A 17483-nucleotide genomic window follows, 5' to 3' on the forward strand; every position below is an offset into this window, starting at 1 on the left:
TCGTGGTCCACCAAACCCAATGATCCTTTTTGCAATGATTGCTGTACAGTACATAGCAATGAACTGATTCCTAATTCAGCTATCAGCCTGGGCCATCCTCCCATTCTTCAGGCGAGCAGCTTGTTTTTTCATTTTCATTCATCGCATACATGTTCACCCATCTATCAAATCACCCTTTGCCAAAATAATCCGCAACAGAAATACTTTCTGAAATCAAATCCATGTGGGGCTTGGGATAGGTGTTCTCCTGGTGACATCACAGGAACCATCCAATGAGCGCCGTCCACAGCCGGTTTCGGCTGCGGACTGGAAGGATGGCTCCCTGCCCTCAAGCCTGGGAAAGGCTGTATTGGAACAAGGTATGCTACATTTATCTTCGCCTTAAAAGTTTCAGGAGTGTTTCTGAGCACCAGTAAAAGCATCTGTGCAATATACGATAGAAGCCCCTTTACACAATATTTCCTCTGCTCCTCTCCTGCTCTTGCCTCCTCCCACAACATCTGAGTTGTCTTTGAGTTGTCGGGAGGCATCCAGCCCAAAAGCAGAGGATCTGATTGGCCGGCGTTTGCTGCTAAAAGGCTCTCCTGTTGCTGGATGTAAAACATGAGCTGGAAAGCCACTCTTGAGTCTCTTCCATGGCTGACCAGAGATGGGGTGGGTAGGGGGTAGCACAGGGCAAAGAGCTGCTTCCCCTGCTACAATGAGACAGCAAAGCTTCGTGAGCAACACTTTTATTTACAAATATAATTAAAAGCTCTGACAGTTATATCATGCTCTTCCCTTTGAGAACCTGAAAAAGGTTTTCTCTTTTTTTTTTTTGCTTTTTTTCCGTTTAGTATTTTTTTTTAAAGTGCATGCAAAAGAAGTAAAGCCTTTTTTTTAACCTTTTTTATTGTAAGAAAATACACAGTTTGAAAGTGTGAATAATGCAATATTTATGACCAAGATTATCGGGGGACAGGGAGAGGGGAGGTGGGGGGGGGGAACCAAAGGTGGGAGTTGTGGGTGGGTCGCAGGGAGGGGTGTGGAGGAGGAGGAAAGATTTAAGGTGATGTGAGAATGAGAGACAGTGTTAAACTCCAAAGATTGACTTGGAAAAGAGGAAGGGTGGAGGGTTTTTGGAGGGGTGGGTGGGGGTGTCGGCGTGGCCTGGAGTGTGGGTGGGTTGGTGGGGGGGTCGGAGGGGGGGAACAAGTCATCAGGTAGTAAAAAAACTTCTGATCAGAGAAACAGTTAAAATACAATATGAAAATAAGTAAATTTCTCCTTAAATTTCCTTCTATACACAAAATACACAATTTGACAAGGCCCAATTTGTGCTCCTGGGATTCTCTGGGCTCCTTAAGTTTTTTTTTTTTTTAAGTGTATTCACATCCTCTGCTACAGCAGAAAATGATTATGATACAATCAAGAATGTGCCAAAGACCAACGGCCAAAAAAACCCACCTGGCCTGGCCTGACCCTTTTTCAAAAAAATCACGCTCTCCCTCTTTCCCCAACCCCCCCTCCCCTTTCCCCCCCGCCCCCAAAGTAATAATATGTCCACCACTGATATGTACAGCACAATTTCAGAATTCATATTTTCTGTAAAATGTATCAAATTTCTCAATCTCTTAATAAAATTTTTTTATTATTATTTTTTTTCATTTAGTTATTCCTGATGAATAAATACCAAAAAAAGAAATAATAATAATTAATAATAAAATTAAAAACTCAAAACGTTATGCAGCAGCTGATTAAGGTAAGGCTGCGATACCCATCTCTCTCCCCCTGGGAATTTGACTCCTTTTAATTTTCCTTCCTTGGTTTTTTTGTTTTTTTGCTTGAATTTTCATTGGTAAGGTGGCAAAAAAATATGAGTGATTGCTGAAAAGCAAACATACATCCACTTTTTTGTTTTGATTCGTTAGAATTGTCTCCAAAGTTTTCATTGAAACGTTGTTTTTTTTTAATAATAATAAAAAAAATCATTGCACAGAGACATCAATACTGTGAGACACTATGAGATTCAAGAGAGACTGCGGAGCAATGGTCCTGCTCTGGAACGTGACACTTGGCGGGAAGGGGGGGGCCCCTGATGGAGTAAGAATATACAGGCACTAAGTCCGACATGATGTCAGTAAGAGAGACAGAAAGAGAGAGAGCACACCCGTTAACATGGGGGGGGGAATGTTGGGATTTGAGATATTTTTTGTTTGCATTTTTGTTTTGTTAATGGCAAAAGAAATTTAATCTCATCTGTAGTCCTCCTTAGGAAATTCTAACGTGACCAAATTTCCAAAGCCCATCCGTAGGCTCTCCATGTCAAAAGTTTCAATCTCTCGCTCTTGCCTTTCCAACAGAAACTTTATCCTCTCGCTGCGTTCCTTCTGCAGGGCCGCCAGCTCCTCTTCAATCTGAAACAGCATAAAAGGGGGGTTCTTTTAAAGCAAGCTCCTCAGAATCCCAAACGTTTGAGGAACAGATCTAGACAAGAGGATTTCCTACCCCTCCATTTCTCCCGGAATGATACTGGGAAGTGGATGTGTGTGTGTGCTTACTGGGTGTGCTTGCAGCAGAAACAAGTCAGTCGAAAAGGGATGCTGAGTCCTTTCCTTAGTGATTTCTCCTTTCCCAACTCCTCCTGTGGTAGTTTTTTTTTTTTTTTACAAACCCCTCCCGCCTCCCCGGGACTCTGAAACTGCAATATAGCTGTGGGAGGGGAGAACCATTTGTGGAGGGGATCAAAGAATCACAGAGTTAGAAGGGACCCTGAGAATCAACTGGTCCAACCTTCTGCAACGCAGGAATGAATATGCAGCTGTCCTCCATGAAGATCGAACCTGCGACCTTGGCATTATCAGCACCACGCTCGAACCAACTGAGCTATCTTTGTTCTTAATGCAGGAATCTTTTGCCCAACACGGGGCTCAGACCCACAACCCTGAGATTAAGAGTCTCAAGCTCTACCGACTGAGCTACCCAGTTAATATGTGTCTCTGTGTTTGCTTTCAGTAACTCTCCCATCCAATAACACTTCTAGGCTCACCTGGTGAGCAGAGAGTTTGGTACTGCTTCACCAGTGCATTCCCTGCAGGGTCCCTGCTGGCAAAGGAGATGACTGTAGCCTAGACAGCTGAACCCTCCCACTCACCAGCTGATGAGCGGAAAGGGTTCAATCCTGCTGCATGCAGCTTTGCCCCACCCCACAGATCGACTTCACGGTAGGTGGGTGGGACTGCCAGTTACCTGGTGTCATGATGTCAGCTGGCTGTGACAGGTGGGTGACCCCGCCCACCAGTCAAAGCTGGCTTGTGCAGGTGATGAAAGATATGGCCTGCCGGGCAAAAAAGCCATTGCATTTGGGGAAACCTCTGGTGGCAGTCTTAAAACAGTGGAGCAGGTGGACTTTCCATTAGAACACACCTCCGGCAACGACACAGACCGATGCGTCCAGCAGTCAGGAAATCTGATTCCCTGGTGCACTCCAGCAAATGACAAATAAGAACCAGCAGTGCTATTCCTTTTCTGTCGCTGGTATTCAGTTAATCTCATGGGGCGTCTGATCAGGAATCTATCCGTCTATTCCTACTAGAGTTGGTTCAGACATTAACTATTTACTCACAGCATTCATAAATGATTTAAAGGGTGGATCCATTCCTAAACCCAAAGATGCAAACTACCTAATCGGTTTGGAATATTCCTCCCGCCCACGACACGGCAAAAGCAACGAGATGGGAAATTCCTTCCTCGTCTCAGTTATTAAAATGCCCATTATGCAGTGCTTATTATTACCACTGGTCTGGAGGCCAGAGAGAAAACAATTTACAGTTTCTGATTTATCTGAGTGGGCAGAAGACAGCTTGGCAAAGCAATGCTGTTGTGAAAATGCCTGCCGAGGGGCCTGTCTGCCTGTCCCTCTGTATTCAATCTGCTAGTATGCAGATATTATGAGAACACAGGCAGTCTGGAGGGTGGCAACACAAGAAGGGGCCTTTTCCGTGGTGGCTCCCTGCTTGTGGAATGCTCTCCCCGGGGATGTTTGCCTGGCGCCACTGCTACATATCTTTAGGTGCCGGACAAATATGTTCCTTTTTAATCAGCTCTTCAGCTGTTAAACACTGATGGCTTTTGGGAAAGGGTGGGATGCTTTAATGCAGTTTTTTAAAAAAATAAATAATAAAAAAATAGAATGGAATTTTAGACTTTTTTGATGCTGGTTTTAATCTATGTATGTGTACACTGTAAGTCGCTTTGAGTTGCCGTGGCAAAAAAAAAGGTGACTAATAAATTTTAAAAATACCACCGGGAGTAATTGCTAAGGCTCCCGCATTCTCTTCACAAGAGGATCCTGGTACTTAGGGAAATGTAACGCATTGCCGCTACCAGGAATAGAAAAGGTTAACTGCAGAGCGCGGGATGCACCTGGACAGTATGCACAGCTCCACATCCCCACCAGTTCTTCCTTTCCTGGCATTTTTGGCAACGGCCCAACCCCTGCCATACCTTTTGCTCAAGATGTGCCCTGCGTAACGACACCCTCTGCTCCAGCTTCTGGAGTTCCCGCTCATGCTGTGCTTCCGTCTGCATCTTGATTTTGCTCTGATAGGCATTCAGCAGCTCCATCTCTTGCTGAAGCTGCAACCGCAGGGCCTGGCATTCCGCTTCCTGAGCCTCATCTAGCCGCAGCTGGGGGTGTAAAAAAACCAACAAAACCAACAAAATCATTTACAAAGTTAAGGGCGCTTGCTGGTCAAATCTGCTCTAGGGTTGGGCACAACAGCAAATACAACAACAACAACAACAACAACAACAACAACAACAACAGTTGTTTAGGCAGGCTGTGAAGACGCATGCCCCTAAGGGGGAGAAAATGCAAAAAAGTTCTGGTTGAAATGGCCAGCCTAGAAGCCTTAACTGTGTACTGTAATCTGGGGAAGTAAAGTTAAGTTTGGGCCCACTGCCTCGAGACTCCAAAGCTCCCTTCCTGCCATTGGCCCACAAACCCCTTCTGCCCCCCTGGATGAGGTCTGTACCCAGCATGTCTCTCTCTTACCATCTCCTTTCACCCCCTTTCCTGCTAAGTCCCTTTCTCTTCCACTGTATATAGACCACAGATGGGGAGCCTCCATAAGCTGCTGGACTGCACCTCCCATCAACTCTTCACTTTTGCCATGCTGTCAGAGGCTGATGGTTGGTGGAGCCCAACAGCGTCAGGGGAGCTGCCGTAGGCTCCCCACCACTGGCAGACTCAGTCCCGCCTCATCCAATCATTGTGGCTCCAGTCCCAGCACCCAGAATCCTTTGCTGCTCAGCACTCCTGTTTCATACACACACACTCTTTGCTTTTCATTCCTTTCACCTTGCATGGAATTTCAAACATGCCCATTACACCTGGGCTTTCACTGCTCCCAATCTCCTTTCCCTGCCTTTCTGCCAGGCTTCTGCCGCCTTCTCACAGCTCTCCTTTGGCCATCCTGCCCACACAGCTTCTCCTGCATCTAGAGCCACTGCAAAGTGCATCACACACCTTGCCTAGCAGCAGTCCTTAAGAGCGGCCACAAAAGCAAGTCGGTCTTTTTTTATCTCCCATACTGCAGATGGGGAAGGGATGAGGCTGAGAGAGTATGACTTGCCTGAGGTCACCTGGTGAGGTCACGGCAAGAGCTAAGATTCACACTGGGAACCTCCTGGCTGGCAGCTCAGTATCTCAGCCATTATGCTACTACACCAGCTCACAGCCTGTCATCAACATTTCTTGGCACCTGCTTTATTCTCCCAGAACTTAGAAGTGTTTCTGAACACTCCAAGGTATGCCATGAGCTCAGCCAAAAGGTGTGTTCCTCATCACCCCCCCACCAAATCCATTCACACTTGTTTCAGAGAATCACAGAATTGGGAAGACCTCAGGAGTCATCTAATCCAACCCCCTGCGATGCAGAAATCTTTCACCCAATGTGGGACTCAAACCCACGACCCTGAGGTTAAGAGTCCCATGCTCTACCCACCGAGCTATCCCTCAGGGCTTGGTTATCCTGAAGGTATCTGGCTAGTACAGCTGTATGCAACTGGGGCTTTAAACTTCACACGTGCACATACCAATGTATGCAATCTGAAAAGATTATTTGATCATCGGTGTGTAAACCTGCTACAAACAGACTTGACGAGGATTGCACATGCTGTTTAGTTGTTGGTTTTGTTTTAAATTAATTTGAAAATAAAACCAGGAAAGAGAAAGGAGGGAAAATGAAATAAAAATAAGGAAAAGGAAAGAATAATAATATGCAAATATTACTAAAAACAACAGGAAACCGCCATTAGTTCTCACCACAGGTAAGGTGACCATCAATGCTTGTTAATATTTTGAAGAGCAAAAAAGAGGACGCTATGATAACTATCATTTTAAATATTCCTACTATATGTAGGCTATAGTAGCCGTGATATATTACTGAGGGGGGCAGGAGAAGAGGAAAGCAAGCCTTCAGCATCCAGTTATGACTATGTCTCATCCAGAAAGTATAGCGAGAGACATTTTGGCAAATTTTCAAAAAATCCACCTAGACGGAAACTTTACCCTGAAAAAGAGGACGTGTCCTGGAAAAAGAGGACACATGGCCACCCTAGTTAATATGGAACCATTTGAGGTGTGTGTGGAGCCCAGAGCTGCCCTCACCGCTTGCGATGCCATCATCTCATTGATGCTCTGCTCGTACTGCTCAGCCAGGATGGCAAGCTTCCTTGTCTGCTCGTCCTTCAGGCCTTTCAGAATAGTTTTGTGCTCACTCTTTGGAGTCACTTCCAGCTGGTGGTTCTTGAGTGCTTTATACTGCTTGGTTTGCACTTTGCAAGTGTCCTGGAACTGCTTCTTGATCTGCATTTCCATGGCCTGCAATGGGAGGCAACAACTCTGGGTGAGGTTACACGTGGCTATTTAAACATCGTCGTTATCTGCATATCCCTATACGTTATTTAAGAACGGTACGATATCCATGCAGAAGCTTTACATTAAAGAAAATGTAACATCCCTATAATGGGCAAATTGTGCGCGAGAGAACCATGCCTCTCTCGCAAGCTGCTTTCTCCACGAAACTATTGCCTGTCTCCAACCCGTGTCTCATCATTTCAGCTATTTGCTATTTTTGTGTGTAAGATAATTATCTGCTTTTTCCCTTTCACGTGGAGAAGAGCAGTTACCAGATCCCATAGAAGACAGGGGTGCCAACTTAATAAAATATCCGGGGGGCAGGTAAGCGCATAATTGATGACATGATATGCCACATGCACACTATTTGAAGGACAATGCCCATTAACTGGGGGGGGGGTTGGCCCCTTCAAATATTTTAGGGGGGGAGGGACCTCACTCCCTAGGAGTTGGTTCCTATGATGGAAGGTAACTGTAAATGAACGGCTCCTGAGCTACTGACACCAGTAAGTCTTTCTCTGCTGAATAAATATATGAACAAGCGCCAAAATGATGGCATGAATGTGCTAACAGAACCAAACACCAGGGATGGGGGAACGTACGGCACTTCAAAGGTGGCTGGACTCCCATTTCCCCACCTGCATGACCAATAGGGATTACAGGAACCACAGTCCAATGACATCTGGGAGACCAGATTCCCCATCCCTGCCACACACACATGGAATTAGCCGGGTGGCTAAGGTCAAGCAGTTGACTTTGCACCGCTTATCCCTATATCCCAGCTAGACTGCAGCCCTCGCCTACTAACCTTCAGGTTTTTGGGCTGCTGCCGCAGTTCCATGACATGCTTCCTGTGCAGCTCCCGCTCCCGCCGCTTGTTGTACTCCAGCTGGTTCTCAAGCTCCGTCTGGTGCTGCAGCCGGATCAAGTCCATACGTAGCTTCTGCAACGTGTGCAGCTGCCTGTATTCTAGCTCGCGCGTCGACTCGTCGTGCCGGATTAGCATGGCGTGCTCCATCTCTTTCTGCGTTCTCTTCTTGTTCAGTTCCTGCGTGGCATAAGGGGAAGGGGTCAGGTGCGATCCCAAGTGAGGCAGCAAACCCCAATTTCTCATGCGTAGTAAAAAAAGTAAATGGCAGTGTTTTTGACCAACAGTCTACCCTAGTGTCCACGGCTCTCAGGAGACTTGCAAAATGTTTTGTTGGACTGAACTAAGGTCCATGTAGTCCTGCATTTCCGATATTAGTCAGACAGAAACTTTGGGGAACTCACAAGTAAGGTATGCGATTGCTAGCTTTCCCTTCCTGTTTGCCCCCAGCAGCTTGCATTGAGAAGTTCCTTGTGCTAAGAGCCGCTGACAGACCTGCTTCTTCATGAGCATACCTACTCCTTCTTGAAAGAGACCTAAGCCAGTGTGCGAACTTGCTGTGTTTATTGCACATTGTGTGAAGAAATGTGCTCGTTGCCTCTGCTGCACCTACTTCCTACCTGCTTTGTTGGGGGCTTGCAAGAGAGTCCCAAAGCAAACCTGCTCCTTCTCTCCACGATGCCCGTGCATCTTTTCTGTTGTGGACTTCTGCAAACTGGCCAGTAGGTGGCAACCGGGAGTAACATGAGCTCTGTTTTAGAGCCAGGATACCTGTAACTTGTCACTTTGGACACTTTTCACTGAAGAAAATTCAGCCTGGCTTTTTCTTTTTCAACTATACATCTGTGGTTGGTGTTGCATATGGAGAATAAGCATTTTAAGAGGGACTCCCATCAATGTTGCTGTTTAATCAGAAAGGTGGAGAAACCATTTAAGGGACCTGAGAGCCATTATTAATGTCCAATGGCATTTTTATTTTTACAAAAGTGTGCCGTTCCACTTTGGGGGCCATTCCAGAACCTTTGTTCCTGTGTGTGTTTTGATACATAAAAGAGCATTCTCCACCCTTGCATTCCTAACCTTTAGTCCACCAGTCATCACTCTCTAAGCCAGAACCCCGGGCCACACCCAGCAACATTTTTCGCCTGCTTCTCAGTTCCTTGGGAGCTTCTGCCCTCTGAGTAACAGAGAAGAGCCGCTGACAAAAGTTTCAATGGACATGCACTCAACACACCTGCATATCCACCACACACCCTTGTTTTCATTCCATCATTCCCTGCCCAAATCCATTATGCAAAGCAAGCCCCCTCCCTCCCCTTCCAATGATTCAAGTTCAAACAAAAATGCTGAGAGCGGGTGTTTGCATCCTACTTCTTTAGTTCATTTCCTTTGAATGAATCCTAATTGCTAGGTGTGCCATAGTGACGCAGCCAAATTGGTTACCCAGAATGGCCCCTCTTCGCCCAAAGGCTCTGACAACTGACAGCTCTAGTAGTTCTGTTCCTGGGATCGGTTTTACATTCCTGTGAATATATTCCTCATATGAAGGAGCACAAATCCAGCCGGCTGCTCCCAATCTTATAAGCAGCTAGCGCCAAAGCAGAGCTCCGTGCGGTTATTCTGCTGCTGAAGATGGAGAGACGGGGTGGGGGACATAATGATGTGGTCCCAGATCACTGCCACAGGATCCCATTCGGAATGTGCCAAGCAACAAGATACTGTAGTATTTAGCAAGCTTTGGCCCTTCAAATTCAGATCATAGAACTGTAGAGTGGCCTCAAGGAGTTATCTTGCCCAAATCTTTGCAATACAGGAATCACAGCTAAAGATTCCCTGACAGATGGCCATCCAACTTGTTCAAAAATTCCGATGAAGGAAAATCCACCACCTTCCGAGGTAGTCTGTTGCACTGCCAAACAAGCTCACATTGTTAGAAAGTTCTTCCTATGCAATATGCTAGGAGCTGAATGTGGGCTTTGTGTGTGATATCTTAAAAGGTAAAAACTGTGCAACCAGTAAAGCTGGAAACTGGGGGAAAAACATGATTTTGCATGGTACAGTTTGCATTTTTCAATTCTGATTTTGCTAGTCATCATGTTGAGCAGCAAATCGCTTCCCTTCCCCCAGATAAAGGCTTTCTGTCTCCTGAGGTGTCACCATGTGCTTCCAAGCATATTTCTGCAGAAATTTGCTGTTTCTTTATAAGTGCAAGGTTAGACACTTACAGGAAGGTTAATTCTGCATCTACATTTTACTCTCTGTCTTTTCTTCTGTGGAACTGGTATTGCGGTGTACATACAACCTGACTCCTACCATTTCATCATTTGATAGTGAAACACGAGTAAGCTTGTTTCAAATTAGAACAGCTTCATGGTGTCATAACATTTACAAGATGAAGCCAACAGCTTCCATTTCTCTAGAATTCAAAAAGACACTTTCATGCTTTGGGTTAATAAATTAGTGCATCTTAATTATTGCACAACACCACCTAAACTCCCAGAATTTTATAAGCCGGTACATGCTGTTAATATTGTGAAGCTGAGTTCTCCAGACATACAGCACTAAACCAGCTAAACAGTTAAGAAGTGGAAAATTAAGTTGTGATGCTAGGTGCAAATTCAGAATACACAAATAATACTCAAAAAGATGCATGCTTAAAATGATAATTCAGTACAGATTAGTGACTTTTTTTTTTTACCAGAGATTAAAGTGGTTTGCATGTTTTGATACAAATCTGGTAATGTTGTATTCTAGATTTAGTGTTAATATGGGTGAAATATTTGCCCTTTATGCCCTTGTACATAGTCAGAGCAGGATCTTTCCATGCCTACACATTCTGTTTCTCTTCCCTAAGTGCTCAAAGCATTTTGACTATGTCATCCCATATGACCCATGCAACAACTCTGTAAGGTAGGACAAAATTATTTTCTTAATGATACTAAAATACTTGAGAGGGACTGACATGCTAAAGTCCAACTAGCAAGTTCAAGGCTGACTAGGTAGGGTTGCCATATTTCAAAAAGTGAAAATCAGGACACAAAAGTCGTTGAGCTGTTTTTGGCCAAACTTGTTGAGCTTTCCCAGACATTTCAGCAATTTCCGCTCGGACACTGCTTAAGGAACCGGCTATGTCTGGAAAATTTCAGGCACACGGCAACCTTAGACTGGGGTGGCTACTTACACACTGCCAAAAAATGATGAGTAAAAAGGATTTATGCTTGCATAAGATTTGCATAAATGGATAGATGCAAATTTACAAATAATCACTATGGTTTACATAGAAACAAATTACACCCTAACATTGTAGGGAAGAATGTGACTTGCGTGCCTGCCCAGTCTGCTCTCCAGTTTTAACTGTGGATGGGCAACTTCAATACCTCTCCTGCTCTCTCTCTTTATGGTTATTTATCTTTGAGCCAGACCTGGACCGGGCGGCCAATGCAATGTAGTCATTTAGAGTGTTGGAATAGAACCTGGGAGACCAGGGTTCGAATCTCCACTTGGCCATGAAGCTCACAGGGTGATCTTGGGCCAGTCCCTGCCTCTTAGCCTAACCTACCTCACAGGGTTGTTGTTGTTAATTCAATTTATATACCGCCCTTTAGCAAAAGATCTCAGGGTGGTGTACAACATTAGAAACGCACTACAAAACATCAATGATAAAAACATAGTAAAAAGCATACCGACAGACAGCCCAATAGTAAAACAATAATGGCAGTGGGGCTCAGATGGTGAGGAAGAGAACCATATAGGCCACCTTTAGCTTCTTGGAGGCAAAGGTGGGATACAAATGCAACAACAAATAAATGGCTGTCTTCTGTAATGCAGGACACACAGCCACCCTAAGGCTGCCCTGAGAACTTGGGCCAGGGGATTCTACCACCTCCTGGCTCACCCTCTTGCCGCAAAAACCCTTCACTAGGTATAGCACACATTTCTACTGAGAAGTAAGCCCAGCTGAATTCAATAAGGGCTTTCTCAAAGGTACATGTATATATTGGATTGGTTAGGTTTAGTCCACGCATGCAGCAGAATAAGGTGGCAGAAAGGATCACACAACTTCAAAATGCAGATCTAAGGGTGAATGTGTCACATATTGTTAATGCTTCCATGTGTTAAAATAAGAAAAGAAGCAAAACTTCCCTGCAAGTGATTTTTTTGGGGGGGGGGCACAATAGCATACAGACTACAGAGTAACCTCTGATGTGCTAAGTTTCTGCTTATTTGCAGGATTAAAACACACACACACACACACACACACACACACACACACCACAATGGCAGAACTGTTGAGATAGGATCTTCTATCTGTTCTGATATACTCTACCACCTCATTCTGTTGTATGTATAGGTCAGGCTTTAGCCCTCTCCTTAGGCAGACTCTGCAATGACAAATGGCCATCACGAGAGAGCTGGGGTAGGATGGATGAGTGAAGCAAGTTGAGAGCACGTAGTACATCTCACACTTGCAAGCATATTGTCACTAACACCTGCGGTTGTGAGCTTCTGCCTCCCTGCAATGTGAAGAGAGCAAAAGAGGGAAACAATGAATGAATACAGAGGCTCTGTCACCAATTAATAACTTACCACAGTGTGCATGTAACCATTTATAGTGAACAAGCTGTTTGTATGGACCTCCCAAATGGTAAAGAGTATTAACATATGGTATTGAGGACAAGGTGATTGCAAGCATAGAGGCAGAGTCCATGTGGACCATAGAGTTTACTCAAGACCTGACACCCTCAGAAGTGGGGTGGAAGGAAGGATGCAAATGACAGTAACTTCTGCCATGAACTGAGAAGCAAAGATGCAGCATTAAACTATCCATATTTGTATCATAGCAGAAGGGCCACCATTCTTACATAAAACACCTAAGTGTGTCTCTTGCCAGGAGCTGAGCGGGTTACAGATTAACTGAAATTGTTGTATGTTGGACAGGGATGCCAAACAGAGTCAGATCAGTGGTCCAGCTAGAGCAGTATTGTCTACTCTGACTGGCAGCGATTCTCTGTCTACTCTGACTGGCAGAGTTTCTGGAAGAGGTCCTTCCCAGCCCCATCTGGAGATGGTAAGGATTGAACTTGGGACCTTATGCAGGCAAAGCATGTGCTCTACTGCTAACCGAAAGTTTTCCTCTCTGCAACACAGACACACAGAGCTGTTCCTCTTCTGGAAGCCACTTGTGCCGATTCTGGTGTAGCCCCAGCTTTGCTCCTACAGGAGGCAATGAAGGCCACCAACTTGGATGACTTTAAAAGAGGACCGGGCAAATTCATGGAGAAGAAGGCTATCAGTGGCGACTAGCTATGATGGTTATGCTCTGCCTTCATGGCTGGAGGCAGCAATGCTTCTGAAAACCAAGTCTCAGGAGTGGAGAGCGCTCTTGTATTCTAGTTCTGCTTACTGGTTTCCCATCTGGTTGGCTACTGTAAGAACAAAATGCTGGTCCAATGGGCCACTGGACCGATCCGACAGTCAATTCTGGTGCTGTACCCCTTGATCTTGAATTATGTTGCTCATTGGATATAATTGATATGGAAAAGTAAAATTAAATTAAACAATTTCGGACTCTGCGTTCATCATCTGAGGTCCTTTTTTGTGCACATCCTCCACGTGAGGTCCAGAAGGTGGGAACACAAGAACAGCCCTTCTCTGTAGTGCCTTTTTGTGGAATGCTCTCCCCACAGAGGTTCGCCTGGTGCCTTCATTATATATCTTTAGGGATGTGGGTGGCACTGTGGTCTAAACCACTGAGCCTCTTGGACTTGCTGATCAGAAGGTTGGAGGTTCGAATCCCCACAACGGGGCGAGTTCCTGTTGCTCTGTCCCAGCTCCTGCCAACCTAGCAGTTCGAAAGCACACCAGTGCAAGTAGATAAATAGGTACTGCTGCGGCAGGAAGGAAAATGGCATTTCTGTTTCCGTCACAGTGTTCAGTTGCACCAGAAGTGGTTTAGTCATGCTGCCCATGTGACCCGGAAAGCTGTCTGTTGGCAAACACCAGCTCCCTTGGCCTGAAAAGTAAGATAAGCGTCGCACCCCATAGTCGCCTTTGACTAGATTTAACTGTCCATGGGTCCTTTACCTTTACCTATATTTCTAGGTGCCAGGCGAAAATGTTCCGCTTCAACCAGGCCTTTGGCCGATTAATATTCTACAGCCTTTTAAATGTGGGAAAGGGGGGGAGGTTATTGCTTTGCTGTTTTGTTTTACTTATGTTTTTACCCTGTATTTTATTCTCTGACCTGCCCTGAGATCTTATGCTGAAGGGTGGTATATAAACGTAATAAACCATAATAAAACAGTAACAAAATTCTGACCCAGATACTACATCCTCGTTGCACGAATGTGGGAAGATTCAGCTTTCATCAGGACAATACAGGCAGCAGGCTTCCCAGTTTGGTTACATGAACAGCATGGCATATTGACAAGTAGTTGCCTGCATTCACCTTATATTTTCCCTGGGTATATTGGGGCAGGGTGGGAAAGGGGGGTGGCGAAGAGGAGAGGAAGAGGTGGTACCTCCCGAATGTTCTGCTGCTCCAACTCGTGCCTCCTGATCATGGTTTTTCGCTTGAAGAAACGGCAGTTTTTGTCATAGTAGAGTCTCTGCTGGCTGAGAAGATGAGCCTCCTCTTCAGCCTGTGTGTGCTGCAGGTTCTCTTTGTGTTTGGAAATCCTCTCCTGCTTCTCCTTCTTCGGTGTGCTGTGATCCTCGTTCATCTCCTGGACGTGCACAGTGGAAAGGCCAAGAAACAAAGTCATTTGTTGGATTCTTGATGGGGAGGAGTAAAAAAACAAAAACAAAAAAATGTGATGCCTCCCCCCCCCCTTACTGCCATCTGTACGAGCTTAACAGCAAACAGAGGGTCCTCCTTTGAATCCCCTTCCAAAAGGGTTTTTAAGCCCATTACCCTTCAAGATGCCCCTGCTGGGAGCTAAGCAGTTTATACAAAACATACAGGAGCTCCAAAGACGAGGGGGGAGGGAGGGAGAGGGGGAGAGAATGACTAAAAGCTCACAAACCAGGCTGGAATCAAGAGTCCAGAATCCGAAATTAGTAATCTTTGACATGAAATGGGGCTCTCCTTTACTGAACTCCAATTCCCAGAGGGAAGCCATGACAGTTAAAGTGGTATAAAACTGATAGATGTTGGAAGCGAAGAGTGCAAAGTAAAGAAAAACAGGTCAGGCCTCCTCTGGCAAAAAAAAAAAAAAGCACTCGCTGAATGTTTGGTTCTAATTTGGTTCTAATCTTAGGCCACTTGGAAAGTTGTGGAGGGACACAAAAGGTATCACTTTGAAAATTGGGGTTTATGTGGGGTTATTATAACGCGGCAACTTTTCCATCTCAGAAAACAGTTGCACAAACTAGACTTCAACCAGGCTTTGGCGCCAGAGAAACAACAAGTGGCTTAATCGGCCAATATAATAGCCAAGGATTTCTGCACTGGAGCTCTACATTCAAGAGACTTAAGTGTGAAAGAGACATGTGCCGAAAGATGAACTCTGCATGTGGAAGCATGTGACTGGGAGGTGGCACATGCAGGGATTGTAAGCCCTTTTTCCACCGCTGCCACATGCCCACAAGGTTGGGTGATTGGCTGCTGAAGTATGCCAAAGCTACTGCGTTTCTCTCCTTAACAACTCTATCTTAAAATCCCAAAAAGGCCATGAGAAATGTCTACGTCTTGCCCCAGAAAATTCCTGCCCCATCTTCAATTTTTCCTTGGCTGGTACGCAGACACCACTGAGCTCGCAACTAAACAAAACTATGCCCCAACACCTTGTGGAATGAGGCACCTCAACCGGAAAAGGAGGAAATCTCATTGGTTTGGCAGAAGAAGCTGAGTGCTGTGCAGCCGTTTCCTTCACCTAAAGCTACAAAACCAGCATTTCATTCACGACTATGGCCAACGCTAATCTTGTAGCATTCAGGCTGCCTCTATCAGAAATAGGATGCATGGGACCCCCAGAAGAATTTGATGTAGTGTATTTGATAGACATTATTTTAGAAACCTTTAGGACATCCCCATAAGTTACTGCAACGTCCATGTTGCAGAAGAGCTCTTGAGCCTGAGAGGCAAAGTGATTTGCCAATAGCCACTCAGTGAATTAAGGGCAGAGGTGAACTTTGAACTTTGTCTCAAAAGGTTGAATTGGGAGTGGTGCAGGAGACATGGCAAATGTCACTTTGCTATGTATCACAACTTTCAAAGCCGTTTATTTCTGGGGCCCATGGGTCATTGCCAGGGGTCTGGCTCATATGTGTGTATTTCACATGTTATATCTCAGCTATAATCTATTTTAGGAGTTGTGAATACAGGACTCAGGCATGACAGCTGCTCCGCATTTAATAATATGGAGAACAGGAGCTGTTTCTCTCTCTGTGTGTGCTTAAGATCAGTATTAAGTGGGACGTGGAATTAAAAAGTCCATCACTGCTAAGGGTTCCCTGTGACTCTTAATGAAAACTTTCTCTCATGCCTTTTATTTCCTCAGCTACAGAACAGTAACAGCATCTGGAGGCTGGATGACTGAAGTAGTTTTGAGCCTGCACAATATATGCATTTTATGACAAGTGCCTAAAATAGACTCGTGCAGGGGAACCACAAAGGGGAAAAAAGCAGTGCAGCTTAGGAAGTTAATGCAATTATCCTAAAAGCTCTTTAGCTGCAGGTATTTAGTGAAGCAGGGTTTTTTTTAAAAAAAGGAAGTTTAAAAAAGAAGTTTGAAGTGATTTCAGAGCACAGAGTCCCAATTCTATCTGAAAGAGAGCATTTTGTATGGTACACTTGTTTCTAAATACAGTTTAACATATTCACAAGTGGCATTTTTAGGTGGGTACTAAAACTTAGGTGTGTGCAGAATAATAATAATAATAATAATAATAATAATAATAATAATAATAATAATATTTTTCTAGCCCACCCATCTGGCTAGGTTTCCCCAGCCACTTTGGGCAGCTCCCAGCAGAATATTAAACAGAATAAAACTTCAAACATTAAAAACTTCCCTAAACAGAAGCCCTTAACTACCCCCCTCAGGGAAAATGAGGACTTTGACTGTGAAGGACTCTGTGAAGCTTTGCTCTTCTATCTAGTACAACCCTCAGGTATCCCTTTCCACTGTGATAGACAAGTTGCAGTAGGCTGACCTATCTGTGTTGTCCTTTGATAGACTTGAGGATTGCTTTGCAGGTGGCCAAACCCATATGAGGGATGGCACGTTTTCTATTTCCTACATATAATTTATAATATGCCTGTGTTCATAGTCCTAGCACGTACTAACCAGAGTAATTTAAACAACTGGAGGTTCGGTACAATCGTACTATTTCCTTCATGTAAAGTGGCGTTGAGTGTACTGGGAGTTGAAGAACTTTCGATGCTGAACAAGGGACTTTTTTTTTTTAAAGGAACCAGATGAGAGATAAAATACCCAAAGGTGAGCTGTTTGGGACATTTCTCTCAAAGAGTAACATTTGCAAGGGATCCCACGGAAGACAGTATTTAAACCAGGAAATAAATTTCATCCTAACAGGAGCTCCATTTAGGTGTGCATCATGGTTACTCTTTAGACTGGATAGGAGCTCCTTCCATGGATGTAAATGAACACCAAAAGGTCATTTAAAGGGCAGCATTATGTGGACTTTGCTTTAACTGGGTACTCAAGTCAATCCAAATTATATCTAGCAATGCCTCAAGGATATGGGATA

The 17483-nt window shown here is 44.7% G+C and overlaps 1 protein-coding gene across 5 annotated transcripts in view; it reads right to left on the reverse strand.

Annotated features, from left to right (window-relative positions):
- Nucleotides 1–715: 715 nt before the first annotated feature.
- Nucleotides 716–17483, reverse strand: part of TAOK3 (TAO kinase 3) — a 121321-nt gene continuing 104553 nt past the window's right edge. For all 5 annotated transcript variants that reach the window (XM_083589952.1, XM_083589950.1, XM_083589953.1 and 2 more), the window contains 5 exons: nt 14291–14494; nt 7710–7949; nt 6653–6865; nt 4486–4668; nt 716–2396 (listed from right to left, as the gene is read on the reverse strand). In XM_083589952.1, the coding sequence (XP_083446078.1) occupies nt 2235–2396; nt 4486–4668; nt 6653–6865; nt 7710–7949; nt 14291–14494 (1002 nt within the window). In that variant the 3' untranslated portion in view covers nt 716–2234. The remainder of the gene's footprint in view (nt 2397–4485; nt 4669–6652; nt 6866–7709; nt 7950–14290; nt 14495–17483) is intronic.

Source organism: Podarcis filfolensis (genome assembly GCF_964270895.1).
Source record: "Podarcis filfolensis genome assembly, chromosome: 16".
Classification (NCBI taxonomy): Eukaryota; Metazoa; Chordata; class Lepidosauria; order Squamata; family Lacertidae; genus Podarcis; species Podarcis filfolensis.